At 41.7% G+C, this 21,721-nt stretch overlaps 2 protein-coding genes across 7 annotated transcripts in view; one reads left to right on the top strand and one right to left on the bottom strand.

Moving 5' to 3' along the window:
* CCT5 (chaperonin containing TCP1 subunit 5) overlaps window positions 1-19,740 on the bottom strand; it is a 50,297-nt gene extending 30,557 nt beyond the window's left edge. Inside the window, exons 1-6 of the mRNA XM_029590026.1 lie at window positions 19,636-19,740; window positions 16,007-16,067; window positions 14,709-14,873; window positions 11,351-11,549; window positions 6,944-7,136; window positions 6,706-6,855 (exon numbers count right to left, since the gene is read on the bottom strand). Of these exons, the coding sequence (XP_029445886.1) occupies window positions 6,706-6,855; window positions 6,944-7,136; window positions 11,351-11,549; window positions 14,709-14,873; window positions 16,007-16,067; window positions 19,636-19,740 (873 nt within the window). The remainder of the gene's footprint in view (window positions 1-6,705; window positions 6,856-6,943; window positions 7,137-11,350; window positions 11,550-14,708; window positions 14,874-16,006; window positions 16,068-19,635) is intronic.
* A 143-nt stretch (window positions 19,741-19,883) lies between these two features.
* ATPSCKMT (ATP synthase c subunit lysine N-methyltransferase) overlaps window positions 19,884-21,721 on the top strand; it is a 147,335-nt gene continuing 145,497 nt past the window's right edge. For 2 of the 6 annotated variants that reach the window (XM_029590029.1, XM_029590030.1), the window contains exons 1-2: window positions 19,886-20,143; window positions 21,567-21,661. The gene's annotated coding sequence lies outside the window, so the exon portion shown is untranslated. Of the gene's footprint in view, window positions 20,144-20,324; window positions 20,328-21,566; window positions 21,662-21,721 lie in introns of all 6 variants that reach the window. The other 4 variants (XM_029590028.1, XM_029590031.1, XM_029590032.1 and 1 more) reach the window with 3 other exon arrangements.

The raw sequence follows: 21,721 nt of genomic DNA, 5'->3' as shown, positions 1-21,721 counted from the left end.
GCCCAAAAGTGAGTAGCTGGGTCTGGGAGCAGTAAATTCGCGCCAAAATAGAAGCTGTCGCCGCGACTTGCAAATCGCCGGGTGAAGAAACCTCACCCCCTCCGGAGTCCCCGGTCAGCGCGGCAGGCTAGGGCTACAAACGGACCGCAGCCTGTTCCCAACAGGACTTACGGGTCCTCAATATTTAATTCTAAATTTAATTAATATATATATATATTTTTTTACAAATAAAGAAAAGCCCTCTTCAGGTTAGAAAACCTGGAATAAAGCAGAGATAGATGGGGGAGGGTGACCGGACCACCGGTAGACTTTCCCCCGGACCAAAAGGGACACAACACCGGGAAACTAATGAGAGCAACGCTCTCACAGCCTGCCTCTATGCTGCAGGGAATAACACGCTGCGCTGAACCAGGGAAAGAACAATAAACTAAAACAGTTTTTGTTTTTTTTAAACTAGTTAGAGAACTAACTAATTGATCTAGACAGTATAAAGTAATAAATCAATAAATGACACCTGAAAAGATTTTTTGTCAGGATAGACAGGACTGCAGGTTATGTCTCTCAATCTGCTGGAGTCAGAGGAAATACTGAAGGATAGCAGGTGGCACACCAGTATATCTAGGGGGTGCTTTCAGTTTTCTCTCTGACTCCATCTGCTGGAGGGGAGGCATAACCCAGCAGTCTGGACTGATCCTGGTACGTACAGGGAATGGTCAAACTGAGTTAAAAGCAAAGGTCCAAGTAGCTCAGCATCCTGACAGTGGCAAGCTAAGGAGAAGAGGAGAACAAATAATGCGTAGAGTTCTCTATGGAGAAATTATTATTTACCTGATAATTTTAGTACACACAAGTGAATCCAAAAACAGTGGGTTATACACCTCTACCAGTAGATGGAGCAAAACTGACATCACGGTATATATATACACCTCATGCAGTGACATCAGCCTGCCAGTATTCTCTGCAAAAGCCAAATGTGGACAAACTAACAAAACTTGATTATTAAGAGATATCATTCTGGCACTTAGCCAACAGCAAAAAACACTGAGCTCAGGCAAAGAATATATTAACACTAGGCTAGGGACTGGAGTAACACTTACCAGTAACCCCTGGAACACGCAGCCATGCTGGAGGACAAAAGCACAACCATCCGGCAGCCAAGGGCAAGAAGGTGGATTCACCTGTCTGTACTAATTTCCTTTTCTTTATCAGGTAAGTAGTAATCTCTCCTTTCTTAGCATTCAGAAGGTGAATTCAAAAACAGTGGAATGTACCAAAGCTATTCCCAAAACAGGGCGGGTGGCTGCCCACGGTCCAGTCAAAACTGCACGTGCGAAGGCTGGGTCCTCCTGGGCCTGCACATACAGGTAATGATGCCTGGAAAAGGTACGTAAAGAGGACCACATCGTAGCTCTGAAAATGTCGATGGGAGACAATCTAACCTCCGCCCATGACACTGCCTGAGCCCTAACCTGACTAGGCAACAGCTGCTCGGCATCCACATATCTGGCCGTGACTACCTCCTTAATCCAGCGGGCTGTCGTAGGCCACAATGCCAGCTGTTAGGTTTTGGTATAGTTGTGAACCCTGGATCGTGATGAAGGCTGACTTCTCCCACAGGGAGGAACCCTGTGGGGACTCATCACAATAGGCGTGGGCTCAGCAGTGACGGACACAGAGTAGTGAGGTTTTATTATACAGCAATGTAGCAGTGATGCCCACCGAGTGGGGTTAGGATACAGCTCGGAGTAGAGATGTCCTCGGTAGTGGCCCGCGGAGCGGGGTACGCCAAGAATCTGTGCAGTAGGTGAAGAGAGGTGTAGTAGGTCAGTAGAGCTGGGTAGAAGTAGGTACTCACTCTGAAGTGAAGAATGTGATATGCTGCGGTAAGGCACGGTAGTGGCCCAAAGCATGGGGTACATCGGAGGTTCCGTTAGCAAAAGATGGTAGCAGAGAAGCGTACTCACAAGGTTGAGAGAGACCGAGGTCCAAGTAGGAGTAGAGGGATTGTCCAGGCAGGAAGGCCCTCCAAGGAGTGGATAGCCGGAACGCGACAAGGCCCCAGAGGAGCGGGTACCTAAAGTGTTCTAGTCAGGAACTCAGGAACCAATAGTGGAATTCAGCAGGAAGAAGTCCTTGTTAACTTGTAGGAAGCATAGTCAGGAAGGCTTAAATACACTGGTGGGTGACGTCATGCGGAGGGGACGCCCCCGAGGCTCCTGCCATGATGTGAATAAGAGAGGGACTGGTGTGCGTGCGCGCACCTTAGGTAATCACCGACTCAAGATGGTGGATGGGATTGCCCACGCCGTCCCGGGGATGCAGGGGAGGTCAGCGTGTGGAAGCCAGAGGTCGACATCTTTCCCAGAATCGCTGGTGCAGGGAAAAAGGAGGTAAGCAACAGAGGTCGCAGCCGTCTGCGACCGATGGGCGCAATACCAGCTCACTCTGTTTACTCCCACCGTGGAGCATAAACAGTCAGTCCCGTCTTCCTGAGAGGTTCAGAAACCTCTAAATACCTCAAGATTTGCCTCTTGATATCCAAGGGTTGTAACAGGCAATATTCCTCCACATCTCTTGTCCTGTCCAGAGACGGCAGGGAAATAGACTGATTCAAGTGTAAATCTGAGACCATTTTTGGCAAAAAAAAAAAAAAAGAAAGTACGTAGCTGTATCACCCTTGGCTCCTGGCAAGATAAGGTTGTAGTTTGGATAGTCAACATGCAGAACAAACTGCCAGAAGAAACACCATCTTTAATGTCAGTAACCTCATTGGTCAAAAACAAATAGGGCCTGCTAAAAAATCCAACACTAGAATAACACTGCACAAGGGCACTGGTAACTGCAAGGGTTGACGAAGATGCTTCACTCCTTTCAAGAAACGGGTCACATCCAGGTGAGCCGACATGGGCCTGCCATTCACCTGACCTCAGAACAGGCAAAAGCTGCTACCTGTACCTTTAAGGAATTAAGGGCCAACCCTTTACTCAATCCATCCTGCAAAAATTCCAAAATGAACAGGATCTTGACTGAATAAGGAAGAATCTTCACACTAAGCCTCAAACCCGCACATAGGCTAAAGAAGTGGAGAGCTTTCTCACTTGTAACAAGGTGGCAATCACCGCAGTAGAAAATCCATGCTTCAGCAACCGAGCCCTCTCAAGGGCCATACTGTAAGACAAAATAGATTTGGATCTGCTATAGCAGATCCCTGTGCACTGGAAACCAGAGGGCAAAGTCCACCAGGAGCCTTTACAAATCTGCATACCATGGTCTTCTGGGCTAATCTGGTGCCACCAGAAGCACCAGCCCCCTGTGACTCTCGATCTTCTGAACATACAGCAGCTTGTCCTCCAACCACTACAGCACGAGGGCATCGATGCCCAAAGACTTTGTATTTCTCTTGCGACTGAAGTAGTGAAGGACTTTTGCATTACAAGCAGTTGCTAGTAGGTCCATAAACAGAAGGCCCCAGCGATCCACTATTAGCTGAAATGCCTCATTTGACAATTCCTATTCTCCTGGATCCAGACTCTGTCTGCTAAGAAAGTCGACTCTTATGCTGTCTGTTCCTACAATGCGCGAGGCTGAGATCTCCTGAAGATGCAGTTCCGCCCATTCCATAAATTGGGCTATTTCCTGCGACACTTGCTGGCTCTTGGTTTTCCCTGCCGATTGATGTAAGCCACTGTCGTTGCATTGTCTGACATTATCCGGAGCATTCGACCCTGCAATCTGTCGCCAAACTGCAAGTATGCCAGCCGGACCGCACAGGTTTCCAGCTGATTGATGTTCCAGAGTGACTCTTCTGCACTCCAGCGCCCTTGCACTGTCAGCTCCTGACAGTGAGCTCCCCAACCTTGGAGACTTGCATTTGTCATGAGTACTAGCCAGACCGGTGACCTCAGGGAAACCCCCTTTCTTAGATCCGCTTTTAACCATCACTGCAGTTGAGTGCAGACTTCCATTGGCAGGTGGATCCAAATCGAATAGTATTGAGACTGCGGGCTCCAACGAGACACCAGAGTGTGCTGAAGAGGACAAATATATGCGCCCTTGCAGTGATCTTCCCCACTAACCACCACTATATTGAAATCTCCACCTAAAATTAAATATTCCAGAAATCCTAAGAGCTAAGTTATAAATATAGTGAAAAAATCTTGCAAATAAAAATTAGGGGGCATAAATGTGTCTTATATTTAGCCCCAGTGTTCCAAGCAGTGTTCCATTCGCATCTTGAACATTTTTTCCCCCAGCATAAATGGAAGGTTCTTGTGTAGTAAAAAATATCCACTCCTGTTTGCCTTCTCAAATATGAAACCAACCCACAGATCCCTACCCAATCTTTTTTCAACTGTAAGTGCTCAGTGTCAGTTAAATGAGTTTCCTGCAGGTATGTTATTTGAACCTGCGCCTTCTTTAAAAAGGTACTGTAAATATTTTGGTATGTTTTGTACGTAAGCGGATATCATCCACGTTAAAAGTAATCAATCTGGGCGACAAGTCCGCACTGACCAGCATGCAGATAAAGTCAAAGACACAGGAGTAATTTCACCATGCTCCCCGAACGAATCATAGCCCACTTTTTTTTTTTTGGAAAGCCACTCATCTTAAACCATAGTATCCTCTACCTTACACTGCCCAGCTATCCCCCTTACACAAATACACACACACACACACACTCACCCCCAAATATCTACAAGCACACATTCACAAATACCCCCATAACACCAAAAACAATCCAAGCTAACATTCTCCCCTTTGCTCCATGGAACCACAATTGGACACCCCTCAGCCATGAAACTCATGCACAGCCCAGAGAATGCGTCCATGAGAGAATTCTTACAAACAAAGCGTATCTTCTCAGGTTAGCAATTCCTCCTCCCAAACATGCAACAGAAATCAGAAATGAAGGCAAAAGGACAGTACCAAACATACAAAAAACCTTCAAACAACAGAAACCTGTCTATGTCATACATGTTCTGCTAGGAATAGATCAAAACCAGGGCTCTGTTAAATTTCCATAATTCGCTAGTTTGCACATGCCATCTCCCCTAGAGGAAGAATCACCAAATATTTCTCCATGACTGGAGCCAAAGTTATTTTTACAGCACAGTGAGAAGAATCATCACTGGATCACAATGACCTAAGATAGTGTCTTCTAATTTCCTTCCAAAAAGCAGATCAAAATCTACCAAAAATGTAATGTAACTCATTGTAGATAGATTCTTGCTCAAGGCAGCTTCCAACAGTAGCATAAATGCCAGATCTTATGGTTTTCATCATGCCACATTTCAAGCTCCAACCAATGATCACAAAATAAAAATCCAAATTCTAACTAGAAGGCCACTGCCTTATATAGAAGCTGTTACAAGATTAATATAAGAACTGTTCTGCCTGGAGCTTATTAGTAAGAGTACAATGTTTTACACCTCCATGTAAGATCCTAAACTTGGCAGTGGGTACAAGACTGAAAGAAATTCCCTTGCAAAACAACTCTGACTTTCACGGAATAATCACTGAATAATAAATAGATGTTGCCCTTCATATTCTACCTCGTTTTTTTTCCTAAAAGTGCAAAGAATCTTAACCTCATTCCAGTTCAGGATTCTAGCCATGACCAGTCGAGGCCGTCCGCCATTTTTCTTGTACAATCCTACAATGTGTGTACATTCACACACCACTGCTGTAGGCATCGGTTCCAGGCCTAACTTAAGCTAATGTTCAAAGATGAATACCAAATCTTTGCCTTTTACCAACTCAATTAAGTCTACAACCCTTATTCTCAAGGTCTTGGAGGCATTCCAGAAGCTTTTTTTAAATTTTATTTATTTTTTTAAAGATCTGCCACATTCCGCTCCAGCCCACTTGCGCACAACTCTTGGGCCTCAATTCTGCGCTTGTCCTCTGATATCCGCTATGAATGTGATTCAAAACTTTCAGAAATCTCAACCATGGCTGACTGCAGCTTACACAGCCTGTCTATGGCCACCAAAACCTCTTTGAAGATATTAGCCCTCTCTTTGTTATAGCTTTTCTCTCAGAGGCCTCCGTCATTGATTCAGAAGCACCTCTAACTTTATCTTGAGAGAGCGAGCAACTAGCCATAATACCCTCATAACTAGGTAGGTATTTATACCCCTATATGAAGCCCACCTAGTTACTCGAGGTGAGGTGTAGGTATTAGTGTAGGGGTTAAGTGCCACTTTGACATGCATGCTAGGCACATTTTATAACTTTTTGGTGAGTACACTAGGAAATTATTGGTGTTTCTGGTAATTACAGACATTATACAACCATTTATTATAGAAATGATTTGGTAAGGGGTGCTTTTGGGAGGTTTGGAACGCATTATGGGTATTTCCATTATTTCCTATGGAAAAATTAGTCTCGACTTACAACCAGCCCTCTGGAACCAACTGAATTCGTAAGTCAAGGGTCCACTGTATTTTCCTTCTGTTTAGGGATCATTCTGGTGGTCTTTCATTTTGACCCTGCACAATAATATTGTGCAGGGTCAAAATGAATTACAACTTCAACTTACCCTTTGATTAAAAGTGCACTACAAACTAACCAAAGATTAAACTAAACCTATTAAAATAATTCCCAGTTAACCTCAGAAACATTTGATCAGACACCGCTCATTCCATATTTTAAAGTCAGTAAGTAGCACAGTTTATAATGCATTACAAATAAGGTAGTACTAACCTGCTGCACCATCTCTGTAAACTTATCCTTCTCGTATTTCTGAAGAGCTTTGTAATCTTCCACTGAAGTCACATCCAACTTGTGCTTGGTTTTAGGTTTGGGTGGCTCAAATGGACAAGTGAGAATTGCTATTTTTGCATCTTTTACTTCCTAGAAATACAACAAAATGGATATCAATGTTGTACTTACAGGTCATATTGCAATACTCAAAGTATCATAGCAAGAAGAAACCATATACCTTGGGCATCTGGGGATGGCTAAAATCTTTATCCACAATGACTCCTTTGATCAGCTGGGTGTCTTCAAGCTTGCCTCCCACTTTGCCCTCTACTTTAATTAGCTCAAAGTCAACATCCTTGCGGTCCATGTCTGCAACTGTCAGGATAGCATTTACTGCAATTTCTGCCATCTGTCTATGGCAACGGTTGATTCTAAATGTGAGCAAATGCATCTGGATTAACACTTGGGATTACAAAAAAACAAAACAAAACAAAAAAAAAAAAAGTTGCCTAAACCTCTGAAGAAACCAGTCAGCACAGATACGTGGCCCTTGATATTTCATTCAGGAAATAACCATATTTGCAATGGCAAAATATGTGGTTTCTTGCTAAAAGACGTGACAAGAAAGCCAAACAAAAATATCCAATGCAGATTACACATCTACATACATAAAATTAATGGACAAAACAATATGAAATATTTCTAGTACATTAACAGTTATCAAAGACCCTTTCATAAGGGACCTCAGAACCTATCAGCAACTTTTAAGAAGGGGACAGAGGAGGGTTCAGGGCTGCATATTCTGATTCAGCCTGAGAACTAGATCTTGCTTCGATCCCCAATTACTCAGGTCTGAATGGGTGACAAAACTGATTCATGGTTTAGTAAGTGCTACCTCTATAGATTCGATGGCAATAATTGGCATGAAACTTAACTGGGACTCCTGGTGAGATAGCCCCTTTGAAATAATGAGGGACAAGAAGCGCCAACTACATACTGCTGAACGTGGCTGGTGTAAATCAGACTTTGAACGTTATGCAGTTTTATATAAACCTTGCATTTTGGAGTATCAGGAGGCAGTTGTAGTTGCCATAAAGGAGTATTTCACATATAGAATTAATGCTGTTGAAGGAGGTCCCAGGGAGTTCTTTAATATTGTTCGTTCGCTTACATCACCACCTATTAATTGTCAGGTTGTTAAGATCACGCAGGTGAGATGTGAATAATGTTTCTTTTTTTCATGATAAAGTTAAGATTATTAATTGCTTTGCTTCTTCCTCCATTGTGTCTGTTTCATGTGATTATGGATTTAATGACAAATGGGCTAGGTTTGAAATTGTCTCAGTTTAGAACTGTTATAGTCTATTACAATGTTAAACAATTACTCTTGACTTTAAACCCATGCTCAACTGCTATTATGAAACTTCTCAGTCATGAACTTGTTGAACGTTTAACCTACATGATTAACTGTTCTTTGTCTGAAGGCAGTCTTTCTGATTCACTTAGCTAGTGTGTAACCACTTTTAAAAAAAAGCCTTCCATGGAGCCCAATGATTTTGCAAACTGCAGAGCTACGGTATATGACTGCTTCCTTTCTTTCAAAAATTCTTAAATAAATGATTATCTGGCTAAACATGAGTTACTGGATCATAAACTGTCAGACTGGCGTGTCTACAGTTCAGTAACATACTTAAGGTCAGGCGATCCACATATTGTTGGACAACGCAACAGTAGCCTACATCAACTGGGGGGGGGGGGCTGACGACCAAGAACCAGCAAGTGTCACTGGAGATAGATCTCCTTATGGAATGGGCGGAATTACATCTACAGATGATTTTGGCCTTCCACATCTCAGGAAAAGACAACATCAGAGCAGACTTTCTAAGTGGGGAGAGTCTGGATCCAGCAGAATGGGCATTGTCTGCCAAAGCCTTTCAGCTGGTGGTAGATTGCTGGGGCCTCCTGTCAATCGACCTGCTAGCTGCATCTCACAATGCGAAAGTTTCCCAATTCTTCAGTCGCAGAAGAGATCAGGGATCCTTAGGGATCGACGCCCTAGTTCAGACGAGGACTTCCTATACACCTTCCCTCCGTGGCCCTGTTGGGCAGGGTCATTCGCAGGATCGAGCACCACAGGGGATTAGTCCTACTAATAGCCCTGGATTGGCCCAGGCGTCCTTGGTATACAGACATGTGGAGACGTCTGGTGAAGACCCTCCATGCCTCCTGCCACACAGGGACCTGCTCCAGCAAGGTCCAGTCCTTTATGAGGATCCGACTCGATTCTATCTTACGGGTTGCATCTTGAAAGGGCTCGCCTTATGAAGCGTGGATATTCAGCGGCAGTAATTACCACCTTGCTCTGCGCATGGACGTTCTCTACGTCCTTAGCGTAAGTGTGGGTCTGGAGAGTATTTGAGGCCTGGTGCGAGGAACGCAGTGTTGCCCCTCAGACAGTCAAACTCCCACATGTTCTGGAATTTTTACAAGATGGCTTGAATGAACTACAGGATCTCTCCAAGAGCGTTACAGCTTTGTACCTTTCCATCCTTCTTGAATGAACGGTTGACCCTTAACTCCTTGAAGGTCCAGGTAGTGGTTCTCTCCTGTTTCAGGGACGAAGTGAACAGAACCCGCCTGTCGGCGCATCCGGGCATGACCCGTTTTCTGAAAGGGGTAAAACACCTCCAGCTACCCCTATGGTGGCGGGTTCCCTTATGGAATCTTAATCCAGTTTTGGAATTTTTGGCAGGGCCCTCTTTTCGACCGCTGCGCAGTCTTTCCTTGCGCTTATAAGAACATAAGAAATTGCCATGCTGGGTCAGACCAAGGGTCCATCAAGCCCAGCATCCTGTTTCCAACAGAGGCCAAACCAGGCCACAAGAACCTGGCAATTACCCAAACACCAAGAAGATCCCATGCTACTGATGCAATTAATAGCAGTGGCTATTCACTAAGTAAACTTGATTGATAGCCGTTAATGGACTTCTCCTCCAAGAACTTATCCAAACCTTTTTTTGAACGCAGCTACACTAACTGCACTAACCAAATCCTCTGGCAACAAATTCCAGAGCTTTATTGTGCGCCGAGTGAAAAAGAATTTTCTCTGATTAGTCTTAAATGTGCTACTTGCTAACTTCATGGCATGCCCCCTAGTCCTTCTATTATTCGAAAGTGTAAGGCAAGATTTTCTTTCTTCTTTGGTTTGGATTTCGTCTTAACGCTGTGTAGAGTCTCAAACTTCTAAAGAGATGGAGAAATACTGAAGAGCAGAGCTTCCTGCACGGGTATATGTAGTGCTGTCGTCAGATTGAAATCTGACTCCATCTCCAACTGCTATCAGAAGTACACTATACCCATTGGTCCTGAGTCCATCTGCTACACACTAGGAAATTTAAGGTTTTTTTTTATACTGCCCTTTACTTTAAATGACATTAAGAAGGTTGTTCAGTGGACCTTTTATAAGTTACTGATTCTTCGATGGCTACATCCTTTTTTGTCATCTCAGGACTTTCAGAATGTTGTCCAGTATGCTGTTTTAAACAAGTTAAGGATTCATGTAACTCCATTTTACTTGGTCTTCCTGTTACTAGCCTACAAACTCTCCAGATTGCACAAAATGTTGCAGCCATTGTAATCACTAGGACTTCCAGGATGCAGCATATTCTCGTTATTTTGAAGTCAGTGCAGTGGCGTATAAATTTCAAGATTCTACTGAGCATTACTGAAGGTTTAAATTTTTGCCCATCTTTTAAGATCCCAGAGAAAAAAAATCTCTTAGAGATCCCTTCTGTTAGGCAGTTTTGCCTCTGTGAGGCTCTTGATCAAGTATTTAATGTGGCTGGATCAGAGCTCTGGAATAATTTTCCAGAGGATAGAAGAACTGAATGCTGTATAAAATCTTTCACAAAAAACGTGAAAGGCTGTTTCTGTAGGCATTTAGTGAAGTCATTAGGTCGGTTTTTTTTTTGTTTTTTTTTTAAATATGAATGCCAAATCCCTCATTAACAAATCATGATAGTCAGTTTCCTAATCCCAATTTGTTCTTATGGATTACTGAACCTGTGGACATGTTATTTTTACTTTAGCCTGTTTTATGTCTACTTATGCTATTGTTTTAAAGTTTTATGTGATTATGTTATTAGTTTTTTTATATGGATTATTTTATGGATAGGTTATTTATTGTATGACTATGAATGTTCCTTTGTATGCAGCCTAGGAATAGATGACTTAAAAATCTCATAAATAAACCTATTTCTACTAGGTAGCACATCCTGAATAAAGTAAAAAGTAATTTTCAGAAAAGCTGCTCCACTGAAAGTTGTAATGCTGTTTTCCATTGTATATACAGGACTGCGAGTTCTCCAAACATGATCAAAAAACACAAATCTGAATGACCTGTCAGAACTGGTCCAACCCCCAGGATGTCATGCCCAGATGACATCAGAATCTTGAAATCTCCCTCAAAACTAACCCCAAGCTCGGATTTATGCCCAACAGGGGTTGCTGCAATAGTGACAGTCATCTTTTCCTCTCTCCCCAGGGCTGAACTCGTAGCATCAGTAGTGCACCTGAGCCTTGCTGACCCCACTGCCCCACTAGAGAGGAGACAAACTTAATATGTTGACACCATGAATAAACTTACATTTTAGAGCCTAGAGTTGTCATTGCAGTTTGAATTAGGGGTTCTATATTCTGAAGATCAATTGGGAAACTGCAGCCGATTTTGTCCAGGTTCTCAATAGCGATGCGTGCAGCCTGTTCATATCCATCTGCTATTCTAATCGGATGAATTCCACGATCAAGTAGTTGTTCAGCCTCTTCCAACAAGGCACCAGCAAGAACTTAAAACACAAAATAAACTCCTATTAAATATTCACTGGAAGCCATTTCAGGTCTCAAATTAATCTCAATTACTGAGTTTATGTTAATGCAAAAGAAAAATTAAAATAAAGGGCACTGAAAATAAATATTGAAAACGTAAACAAATATTTATAGGTCTTTTGGTATCTTCCTCCACGTGACAGTATTTTGGAAGTGCTATAGTTAAAACTCAAAATGTATTTTCAACAAGTCTAGAATAAACAGTCTAATAATTAGTGAGCAGTTCAAGGATTTACTTCCAGCCTTTCAGGCTGCAAGTTAGTTTGGTTTTTAGGACAGCCACAACCACGAGTGGAAAAATATTTTGAAAAACAGATACCAGTCAAAATCCCTCCCTTGTCTATTTTTTTCATTTGCACGTTATTTGGGATTTTTTCTAGACTGTATTTTTTTTTAACCCTTTCTACTTCTTTTCCTTTGCATGCCCTCCCCCTCATTCACTATTCCCATGCCCTCCAGGCACTCTCCCCCCCCCCCCCCCCTTAGCAATTTCAATATCCATTCTGACCACCCTAATCCCCATCCCTCTATTTCTTTTCTTGACACCATGGAAAGACTTGGTTGGAAACAGTTTATCAGTGATCCTGTCCACAAATATGGTCATACTCTAGACCTTATCTTTACTAACCCAAACTTCATGCCATTGCCGCCTACAGCACTCTCTATTCATCCTGTATACCATGGTCAGATCACCATCTCATTCATTCTCTGTTTCTATTAATAGTGTTTCCCCACATCAGAAAACAGATAAAGTCAAAAAGACCCTCTGTAGAAGAAAAAGAATACCTACAGAAGCTTTCATTGATGCCTTCTTACCAAACATGCCTTCCTCTGTTAATTCCAATGTAAACCATACTGTATCTTCATAGAATTCCGTGATCAGTACTACCCTTAACACCATAGCCCCTTTAGTACCTTGCACAATAAGATATAAATGCAATGCTCCCTGGTATACTGGGTCCTTATGAATAATGAAAACTGAGCTAAGGCGCCTTGAGCATCACTGGAGAAAACATCGTACAATTACAGCCAAAAATTCCTACTTCTGCTGTTTGAGAAAATATAAAAAGAAACTGATATCGCCCCAAAAAATGTACTCTCAAAAAATTATTGCTAACGACAATCCTTCAGTTCTATTCGATATAGTGAAGTCCCTTACGACCATTCCTCACTCTGACATAGATGATGTCTTCTGCAACAGTATAGCTACTCATTTTTTTAGGATGAAATTTCTAAAATTGGTAGTTTTCCCCTCAAACCCCTAGTCACCAGCTACACCTTTCCTCTCCAGTTTGCACCTGGTCTGAATTTTCACATGTAGATGCCTCATCCATTTTGCACATTCTATAGAAATTAAAATCTCTTAATCCCCTTTCAAACCTTATTCTAGTCATTTACTAAAAACTCTTAAGAGACTTCATAAGTCCTTTCTTAAGTCAACTGGTTAACCAATCATTAGAATCTGGCATTTTCCCAGATTTCCTTAAACAAACTTCTATTCACCCTATACCAAAGAAAAAAACCTGAGAGCATTACAAATATTGCTAACCTTCGCCCCACTGCACCTCTTACTTTTCTAGCAAAAATACTTGAATATGTGGTCCTTTATCAACTTTCCGATTATGTATTAGCAAATGCTCTCCTTCACCCAAATCAACATGGATTTTGCAAAGGCCATAGCACAGAAACCTTATTACTTTCCTCTTCTGACACTCTAATTAGAGGATTTGATGCCAACACTGACTACATCCTGGTGTTTCTAGACATCTCAGCTGCCTTTGATACTTTAGATCATCAAATTCTCCTACCACACTCTGCATCGGTCTGAAAGATACTGTTCTAAATTGGTTTCAATCATATTTATCAAACCGTACATATTAGATTAATGTTGGTTCACATAACTCTTAAAATGGTACTTTCCCTCATCTGGCATTCCCCCAAGGTTCCTCACTTTCAGCAATTCTATTTAACATCTATCTCATGCCACTTTGCCACCTCCATATAGTCTTAATATTCATTTCAAAATCTATGCTGATGATATTCAGTTTTTTGTACCTTACTCCACATCTTGGTCCTCCATGCTTTCTACTGTATGTCTGTATATTAAAATCATTAACTCATGGCTATCCCATAACCGTCTTAAGTTAAATGCTTCAAACACAGAAAGTCTTCAACCCTCAGGCATACCACACTCTGCCTGTAGTCCTCCATCATCCTTACGTCTAGATGATCTGCATATTCCAATTGTTTCAAAGGCCCAGAACCTCGGTGTAATCCTAGACTCAAGATTATTCATGTCCCATCAAATCTCAACTATTGTCAGAAACTCCTGTTACAAACTGTACATGCTAAAACGTCTTCATCCTTTATTATTCCCCTAAGAATTCTGTACTGTCCTACAATCGCTTATTCTCACAGGTATAGATTACTGCAACACCCTCTATCTTGGTCTTCATGATAACACTCTTCGTCCATTACAATTAACTCAAAATACTGCTGCTCGAATTTTAACTGGCACTTCTCGAAAAGAACACATAACCCTGATCTTACTATCACTACACTGGTTACTAGTTATATTCAGAATACAATATAAAAGTATTATCCATTATACATAAGTTGATTTACAAAGACTCTTCTGCCTGGCTTTGCTCTATCAACCAAACAGTTATGTTCATTACATAAAAGTCTTTTAGAAGTTCCATTAGTTCGGCTGGCCAGACTCGATATCACATGAAGGCAGGCATTTTCGGTTGCAGGCCCTCTCTCTGGAATTCTATCCCAGACCATGTAAGGCAAAATTCATTTCATACTAAATTAAAAAAAAAATCTGAAAACATATTTGGTTTTCAAAAGCTTTTGGTTCTCTTGCTATTTCTCAGTAAGCAGCCCTACTATTTCAGATCTTGCACTTATTAGTTTCTTCTTTCCTCTTTTCTTTTTATTATTCTTAAGCAGCTAACGATAGTGATGATATTTTTGTCCATTAACTGTTTTATGATATGTTTTGTTATTGTAATTATGTATGTTGACAAATGTAAACCGTTTGGATCGACACTCATAAAAGCGGCATATAAACCACGTTTAAATAAATCAAACATTAAAAAAATATTCTCACTCACCTACTACTCCTGTGGTTCCATCTCCAATTTCATCATCCTGAGACTTGGCCAGTTCCACCATCAGTTTAGCAATCTGATGATCCACATCCATCATACTGAGAATGGTAGCACCATCATTCGTCACAGTCACTTCACCATCCTTATCCACCATCATTTTATCAAGCCCTGCAACACAATTCAGCAGAAAAACTCAAAGCAAAGAAATAACAAACTTATCAAGGGAGGGGGGGGGGCCCATGCAATAAGACACGCGTTAAAACAGGCGCCCAGATTGAGCGTCTGTTTTCCTAACGTGCGCACAGCCACGTCTCCTGGGCACCTGATGCAATATTTAAATGAGCTGCTGTATTAAAAAAAGATGCATTAGGGGAGAATTATACGTCCCTAGTGCTCAAATGCATTGGGCGCCCAGGAGACGTGGTTGTGCGCCTACAATTGCAACGGGTGTGGAGACGTGGTTGTGCGCCTACAATTGCAACGGGTGTTCTATTCCACTTCAGGTTGATTTCTGGATTACCAATATATATATATACACACACAATAGCAAGGGGTGAAGTCGGCCTGGAGCGTGCATCGTGAATGTATATTATGTGTCCAGAATTTTTTTCCATCAAGCCTTTATATTATACCCTTATACCACAAACAGTAGGTATTAAAGAATAAAGGTGGGAACCACACAATACACTTTTCAAAAAAGGTCTCCTGTGCCTTTGACTTGCGGATTGATTTAATGTCAGATCCGGGGATGGAGTTAAATTTTCTGTGTTAAGAAGTGCGCATTGCACGCCCAACGATTTTCGGCATCAGGGTAACAGCTAATAGCCTCATTTACATGGAATTTACATGTGATGATCGCTATCTGCTATGCGTTTGGGCATGCGTTTTGGATGCACTAATCTCCTTATTGCATTGGGTGCTGGTCTAGCATGTACAAAACGTGCATCCAACTGCGCGTAAACCTGTGTGCTAGGCTGAGCGCACTTTATTGCATCAGCCTGTGGGTGGGTGCTGAAGATAAAAGCAGGAGTCTCGAGTTCATCAGGGCCAGTATGATGAAAGGGGATGGCTGATATTGTGGCCTTACCTAAGGCTAACACTGAAAAATTCACTGCCAAAGAGGATTCTTTTCCAGATTTTAGTCAGCAAAGAGTTCTATACTCGCCAAGTCAACTTTTCTGGGAAAATGGGGAAAAACAGGCATCCACAAAACAAAAACAAACCTATGGCAATTCCAGCAACTTCCTCCTTCTCAAGATTTCTAATTGTGCACTGTAGACATGTTTGCTAAAAATACTCACCATTTGGTCCAAGAGATGTTTTTAGTGTACCTGCTACGGCCTTTGCTGCCATTATGTGAGACTGAAAAAAATTAAAAAAAAAACATTTAGATTTTAAAAAGTATTAAAGATTCCAAAGCACACAGTAATACCAAACCATATTCAGAAAGCCTGGGAAGAGGCTCTAATTTTGAATTGGAAACCCCCCAAAAAACCCTTTGCCTATTCATAACTACTACCCTAGTTCAATTTGGGGGCTTTTAATCTAATTCCTTAAATCCAGGGATGGCCAACTCTGGTCCTCGAGAGCCACAAACAGGCCAGGTTTTCAGGATATCTACAATGAATATTTATAACATAGATGTGCATACAATGGAGACAGTGCATGCAAATCTCTCAAATGCATATTCAAATGTGGATATCCTGAAAACCAGGCCTCTTTGTGGCTCTTGAGGAAATGAGTTGGCCATCCCTACCTTAATTTCATCCATTCCAAAAAAAAACAAAACACAAAAAAACCCCCAAAACATAAGGATGTTTCAATGTCACAAAAATTGATTTTCAAGAAAGTTCACGTGTGACAAACCACTGATGGCTGGATGTCTGCCAGGAGCTTTTAGATTGCAATGAGTGTGCTTCCTTAATAATCTTTTTTTTTTTTTTTAGGAAAATGTATAACTGCGTTGCCAAATGCTCCCTACTAACAATTTATAAAGAAAAGACCGTGAAACTACAGTATTTCTTAAAAAGGCATTTCTTTAAAAACAGTAGTGTGTGCAATGAAAGCCCAAAGCAACTTTTTAATGCAATCTAATTAAATATTTTTTTAGAAGTCAGGTTTTCATGTGCACTTCAGTTGAGATGGTGTGAACCATTTTGTTGATCAAATGTTACCAATTACTAGGGGTATGCTTTGGGGTTTTTTGTGTCTTTTCATTTTGGGTCATTATCTGTTTTATTTTGTATCAGGGGTGTTCATTTCAGGTTTCCCTAATTTTGGAGTTAGTGCTCACTAACATGAAATACCAATTTTTACAAAATGTCATCATTTTTTTCTTTCATTTCATGGTGCTCCAGAAACATGACACATAGACAGTGGCAACAAAATTGTCTATTTCATATAAAACGAATGTACATCCCTAGTGATTACATATAAGCCCACAGCAATAGCAATTTTAATTTTACTGCTATGATGCAAAGTTCTATTTTGAAAAAAAAAAAATCCAGCATTAACAGTGAAAAGTAAACACTAGTACAGTTGATTAGTTTATGCAGAAGTAAACCAATGTATACCACTAACATCACTATTAGAAAAACATGGGTCTCTCCATTTGAGGTGAATAGGATAAAATCTAGAAAGGAATGAATAAAACCTGGGCACCTAGAAATTATATTGTGGTGTCCAGATCTGCTGCTGCTTGGTCATGTCTGTGTCCCTCCCTGGTCCAGATTCATTCTTTTAACCTCAGCCCCTTCCTCCCCTCAACCAGATCTTTGCAGGGAAGGCAGAGCAGAAACATAACTGCCTCCTGCCACTTCTTGCTACTATTCAAAGCTTAATCATTTCAACAGCAGTACCCCACAGATAGATCTGCATTAAGACGACCACTGGCATCCATCTTGATGTCTAAATTTTAGGCAAATTTGACTATTAAATCTGGGCCACGGTGTATCCAATCGTGAGTATTAAAAGATTAGGATACTTTTTAAAGGTTCTGTGAAAATACGGTTGTGCATAGTGAGCTTTTCAGACCTCACAGATCCTCCCCTCCTTGTTGGTTCTTTTAAAAGTATAGCAGCCTACAAAGATTCCAGTTTTCTCTAAAACCAATAAGGCTATTAGAACTGCTTAAAAAATTACAGAAAATGTTTTGGATGTGAGAACAGGAAACCTAATTTTACTTTTTTTGTGCCTGTGAGACCCCCCTTAGAAGGTGGCCAGGGTTTAGAAAGGATGGCTTGAGCATTTACTGCTGCTACTTTCCTGAAGCCTTAGGGGAAAGATCTGTAACAATTCACGTGTAAAGAAATATGATCTCTGCAAAAGAGGCAGGACTGGCCAGTATTATATCTAAAGAAGCTAGTCCTCCAAAGTTTTAGCCCTACTGGCCAGCATGGTTTTCGAACTCAGCAAACCCCTCTCAATTTTGTCATGCAAAACTCTCACCAGGATTTCTTGTCATTCCTTGGCAGATGAGTACATTTTCACTGCTATTATATTCTCAATTGCATACAGTATGGCAGGTTCAAAAATCAGGTCTGTCTTAAAGGAGATTTGTAAAGATTTTCTTTACAGCAGGAGCAATCACTACTACAAATTGTGATCACGAGCTTATCACACCAAAATTCCCTACTATGCATACACAACTATTTACTGATACTTCACTTTGAATGTATTCAGCGTTGCTCTCTGCTTCAACGGCTGGAAGAAATGTGGAAAAAGAGGATTTACATTCAGACAACATCCAACAAGGCACTGATCTGTGCAGCGTGGTAACAAGCATAGGAGTAACTTGCTTCTGTTACTACCCTTAACCATTAAGCCTTATGTTCACCTTTGATGCAACTCCAACATTACTCTCTGCATCAATGGCAGGGGGTGACAAGAAATTTGAATCAGTTACTAACAAGGGCCCTGAACTTGGTGGTCGGTGAAACAGATAAGTATGGGAAAATAAGTTTGGGAGCTTGCTGGGCAGACTGGATGGGCCGATTGGTCTTTTTCTGGTGTCATTTCTATGTTTCAATACTTAAAAGCAGATCTGTTCCATTAATGCTTGAATGTTTTGAGAATCAACATTATGGAAGAAATTCTACCCTGGCCTCTAACTTAGTACAACTATTAAAGATTTAGTCTGACAAGAAATCCTAGTGACAGTTTTGCAAGACAAAATTAAGAAGGGTTTGCCGAGTTTGAAAACCATGCTGGCTAGTAGGAGGACTAGCTTCTCTAGATATAATACTCGCAACTTCTGCTTCATCTGCAGAAATTATATTTCTTTACATGTGAATTGCTACAGATCTTTTCCCTAAGGCTTCAGGAAAGCAGCAGCAGTAAATGCTCAAGCCATCCTTTTCTAATCCCTGGACTCCTTTTAACAGGTTCTCATAGGATAAAAAAAATAAAATTAGGTTTCCTGTTCTTACCTCCAAAAAATGTCTGATTGTTTAAAGCAGTTTTAATAGCCTTATTGGTTTTAGAGAAAACTGGATAGGCTACTGCACCTTTTAAAGGACCGACGAGAGAGGATCCGTGAGGTTTGAAAAGCTCACGATGCACAACCGTATTTTCACTGTCCCTTGTATAAGCTGAAGGATCTTTCTCCACTTAAGGACCAGATCCGCGTTTCCTCTCCCGTGACCCACGAGCGGACCAGAGCCCGTGCCGGCGGATCAATTTTGAATCTGCTTAAAGTTTCAGACACGCAGACGAGTCGAAAGGCGCGGGAGAAGATGACAGTAAGACCTAAAGGAATACAGGCACTGCCCCCGTGGAAATACACCTAACTGGAAAAAGAAACCCGTTTCCTTCGGCACAGGACAGGGCAAATAATCACACATCTGCCTGCCGTGGGGACGCTCCCCTCCGTGGCCTTACAGGCCCTACGCACATGGCCAAGCCGGGAGAGAAGGCTTTTACTATGCTTTACCTTCAGTGCATCGAGTCCCATCAGCCGGGACTTGCGATCCTGGTCCTTGATGATAATGAAGGGCCGGCCGTATTCATCAAAGGCGAGAGTCCCCATGGCGGACATGATGGAAGCGGCTGAGGAGCAACGGCCACGATACGGCAGCTAACCGTGAACGCCGTCCTCACTCGCGCAGACGCATTCCCATGCGCGCGGCAAACATGGCGGCACTGGGAGTAATCTCACGCTCAGTAGCACGACTTCTGGAACCCTCCAGGCGGGACACTACACATACAGCGTGCAGAGGGGGTGAATATAAAAAAGAAAATCTCACTCGCACACGTAGACCGCTGTAGTACAAGTGAAAACAATATTATCTAACCTAAACTAACAATATATATCAATTTATACCACTTAAGAACGAAAACGCTATTTCTACAGGGACACCGACTTGGCCGCAATGGTTTGACCTGCGTTCGGACGGGGTGAGAATGGAATTCTGGGATGGAGTGAGCCAGAAAACGTCACGGTGAGTAGAAGTTTCTTGGCTATTGAGTGGTGTGCATGGGAGGTGAGAGTTTGGTGGTTCTGTGTAGTATTTGGCCTTCCTATATCGGAACAGACACTTGTGATGCTGGGTCAGACCAACAGTCCATGGAGCCCAGCATCCTGTCTCCTGCAATGGTCACTTCCAGTCTCTTGGCTTTCAGTTGGTGCGAGAGTTCAATATAAAGTTGCCTGTTTGGTCCACGAAATGATTAGAAGGGAGGCTGTCCACAATCCGCCAAGAGTCTTGAGCTTTTCAGAGAGACTTATTCGAGGCACCCTTGGTGCGCCATGCCTGCGTCTTGGAAACCCGTGAGAGGTCGTTTTCAGTGGCTACTCCTGAATTATGGAACTACCTGCCAGAGGCTTTATGACTAAGAACTTGTATAAAATTAGTTATTGTAGACCTTATTTATTTAGTTATTTATTTTTTATATACTGTCATTCAATTAGTATATGTATATTAGCGATATGTACTTGTACATGATCTTCGGTATAAAAAAAGTCTATAAATAAATAAATCCAAATTTACAACTCGTCAAGACCAACCAGAGACGCTTACAGAGGCTCACTCCTAGCACCCCCTGCGAAAACGACCAGACACGCTACCCTAAGAGATCGTGCCACTTCCACAGCTGGTCCCCTCATTTGGAACTCCATTCCTTCAGATCTCAGACAGGAGCCCTGCCTCCTAACTTTTAGAAACAAACTTAAGACTTGGCTTTTCAAGCAAGCGTTCCCGGACACAATCTAACGACCCCACTATCACCTCCTCAAAACTACCAGTCTTCAACCATGCATTGTATATAGCACTTAATTTGTATATTGTTTAACCGCTACTATTCTATCCTTCTCTTCCTCCTTCTCCCAGTTCTGCTACCCCTGTTATATGTAACTGCACCTTCTGACACACAGTTCCAGTTTGATGTATATACTGCACCCCTGTTTTATGTAAACCAGCAAGATATGTTGTCATGATTGCCGGTATATAAAAACCTTAAATAAAATAAATAAATAAATAAATAAATATCATTTATTTATAGCTTTTTTATCCCGACGTTCTTTTGCACATCACATCGTTTTACAGAGTGTAACAGGTAACATGGAAAATTAGCATGAGAAATGAAATTACATCTCAACATTAAAATGCAAAATTACAATATTTCAGGTTAGTTGAATTACAGAAAGTAGAGTGAAGCTTAAAGGTGAGTTAGAGAGAAGGCAAATAGCTAACTGTATTATAACAATATACAGTAAAATGGATTGGTGAGGGGGCAAAGAAGAACTATATACAAGGGCGTATATTGTAGGGGTGCTCGAATTTCAGGGCTTGTTAGTGTGTGTGTGTGGGGGGGGTTATGAAAAGTCCTTTTTGAACAGCCAGGTTTTCTTTTTTTTTTTTTTAGTTTTGTGTGCTGGGTTCTAGTCGTAGCTCTTGGGGCATGGAATTCCACTTGGCGGGTCCTGCAATTGACAGTGCTTGTTCCCTGGTGGAGTTCAGGTGAGTTAGCTTGGGTGAGGGTGTTGGCAGGGTCCCGGTGTTTGCGGATCTTGTGGCTCT

This window comes from Rhinatrema bivittatum, chromosome 2 (assembly GCF_901001135.1).
Source record: "Rhinatrema bivittatum chromosome 2, aRhiBiv1.1, whole genome shotgun sequence".
Taxonomy (NCBI): domain Eukaryota; kingdom Metazoa; phylum Chordata; class Amphibia; order Gymnophiona; family Rhinatrematidae; genus Rhinatrema; species Rhinatrema bivittatum.
The sequence above is the reverse complement of the archived record's forward strand: the minus strand, read 5'-3'. Positions and strand labels throughout refer to the sequence as shown.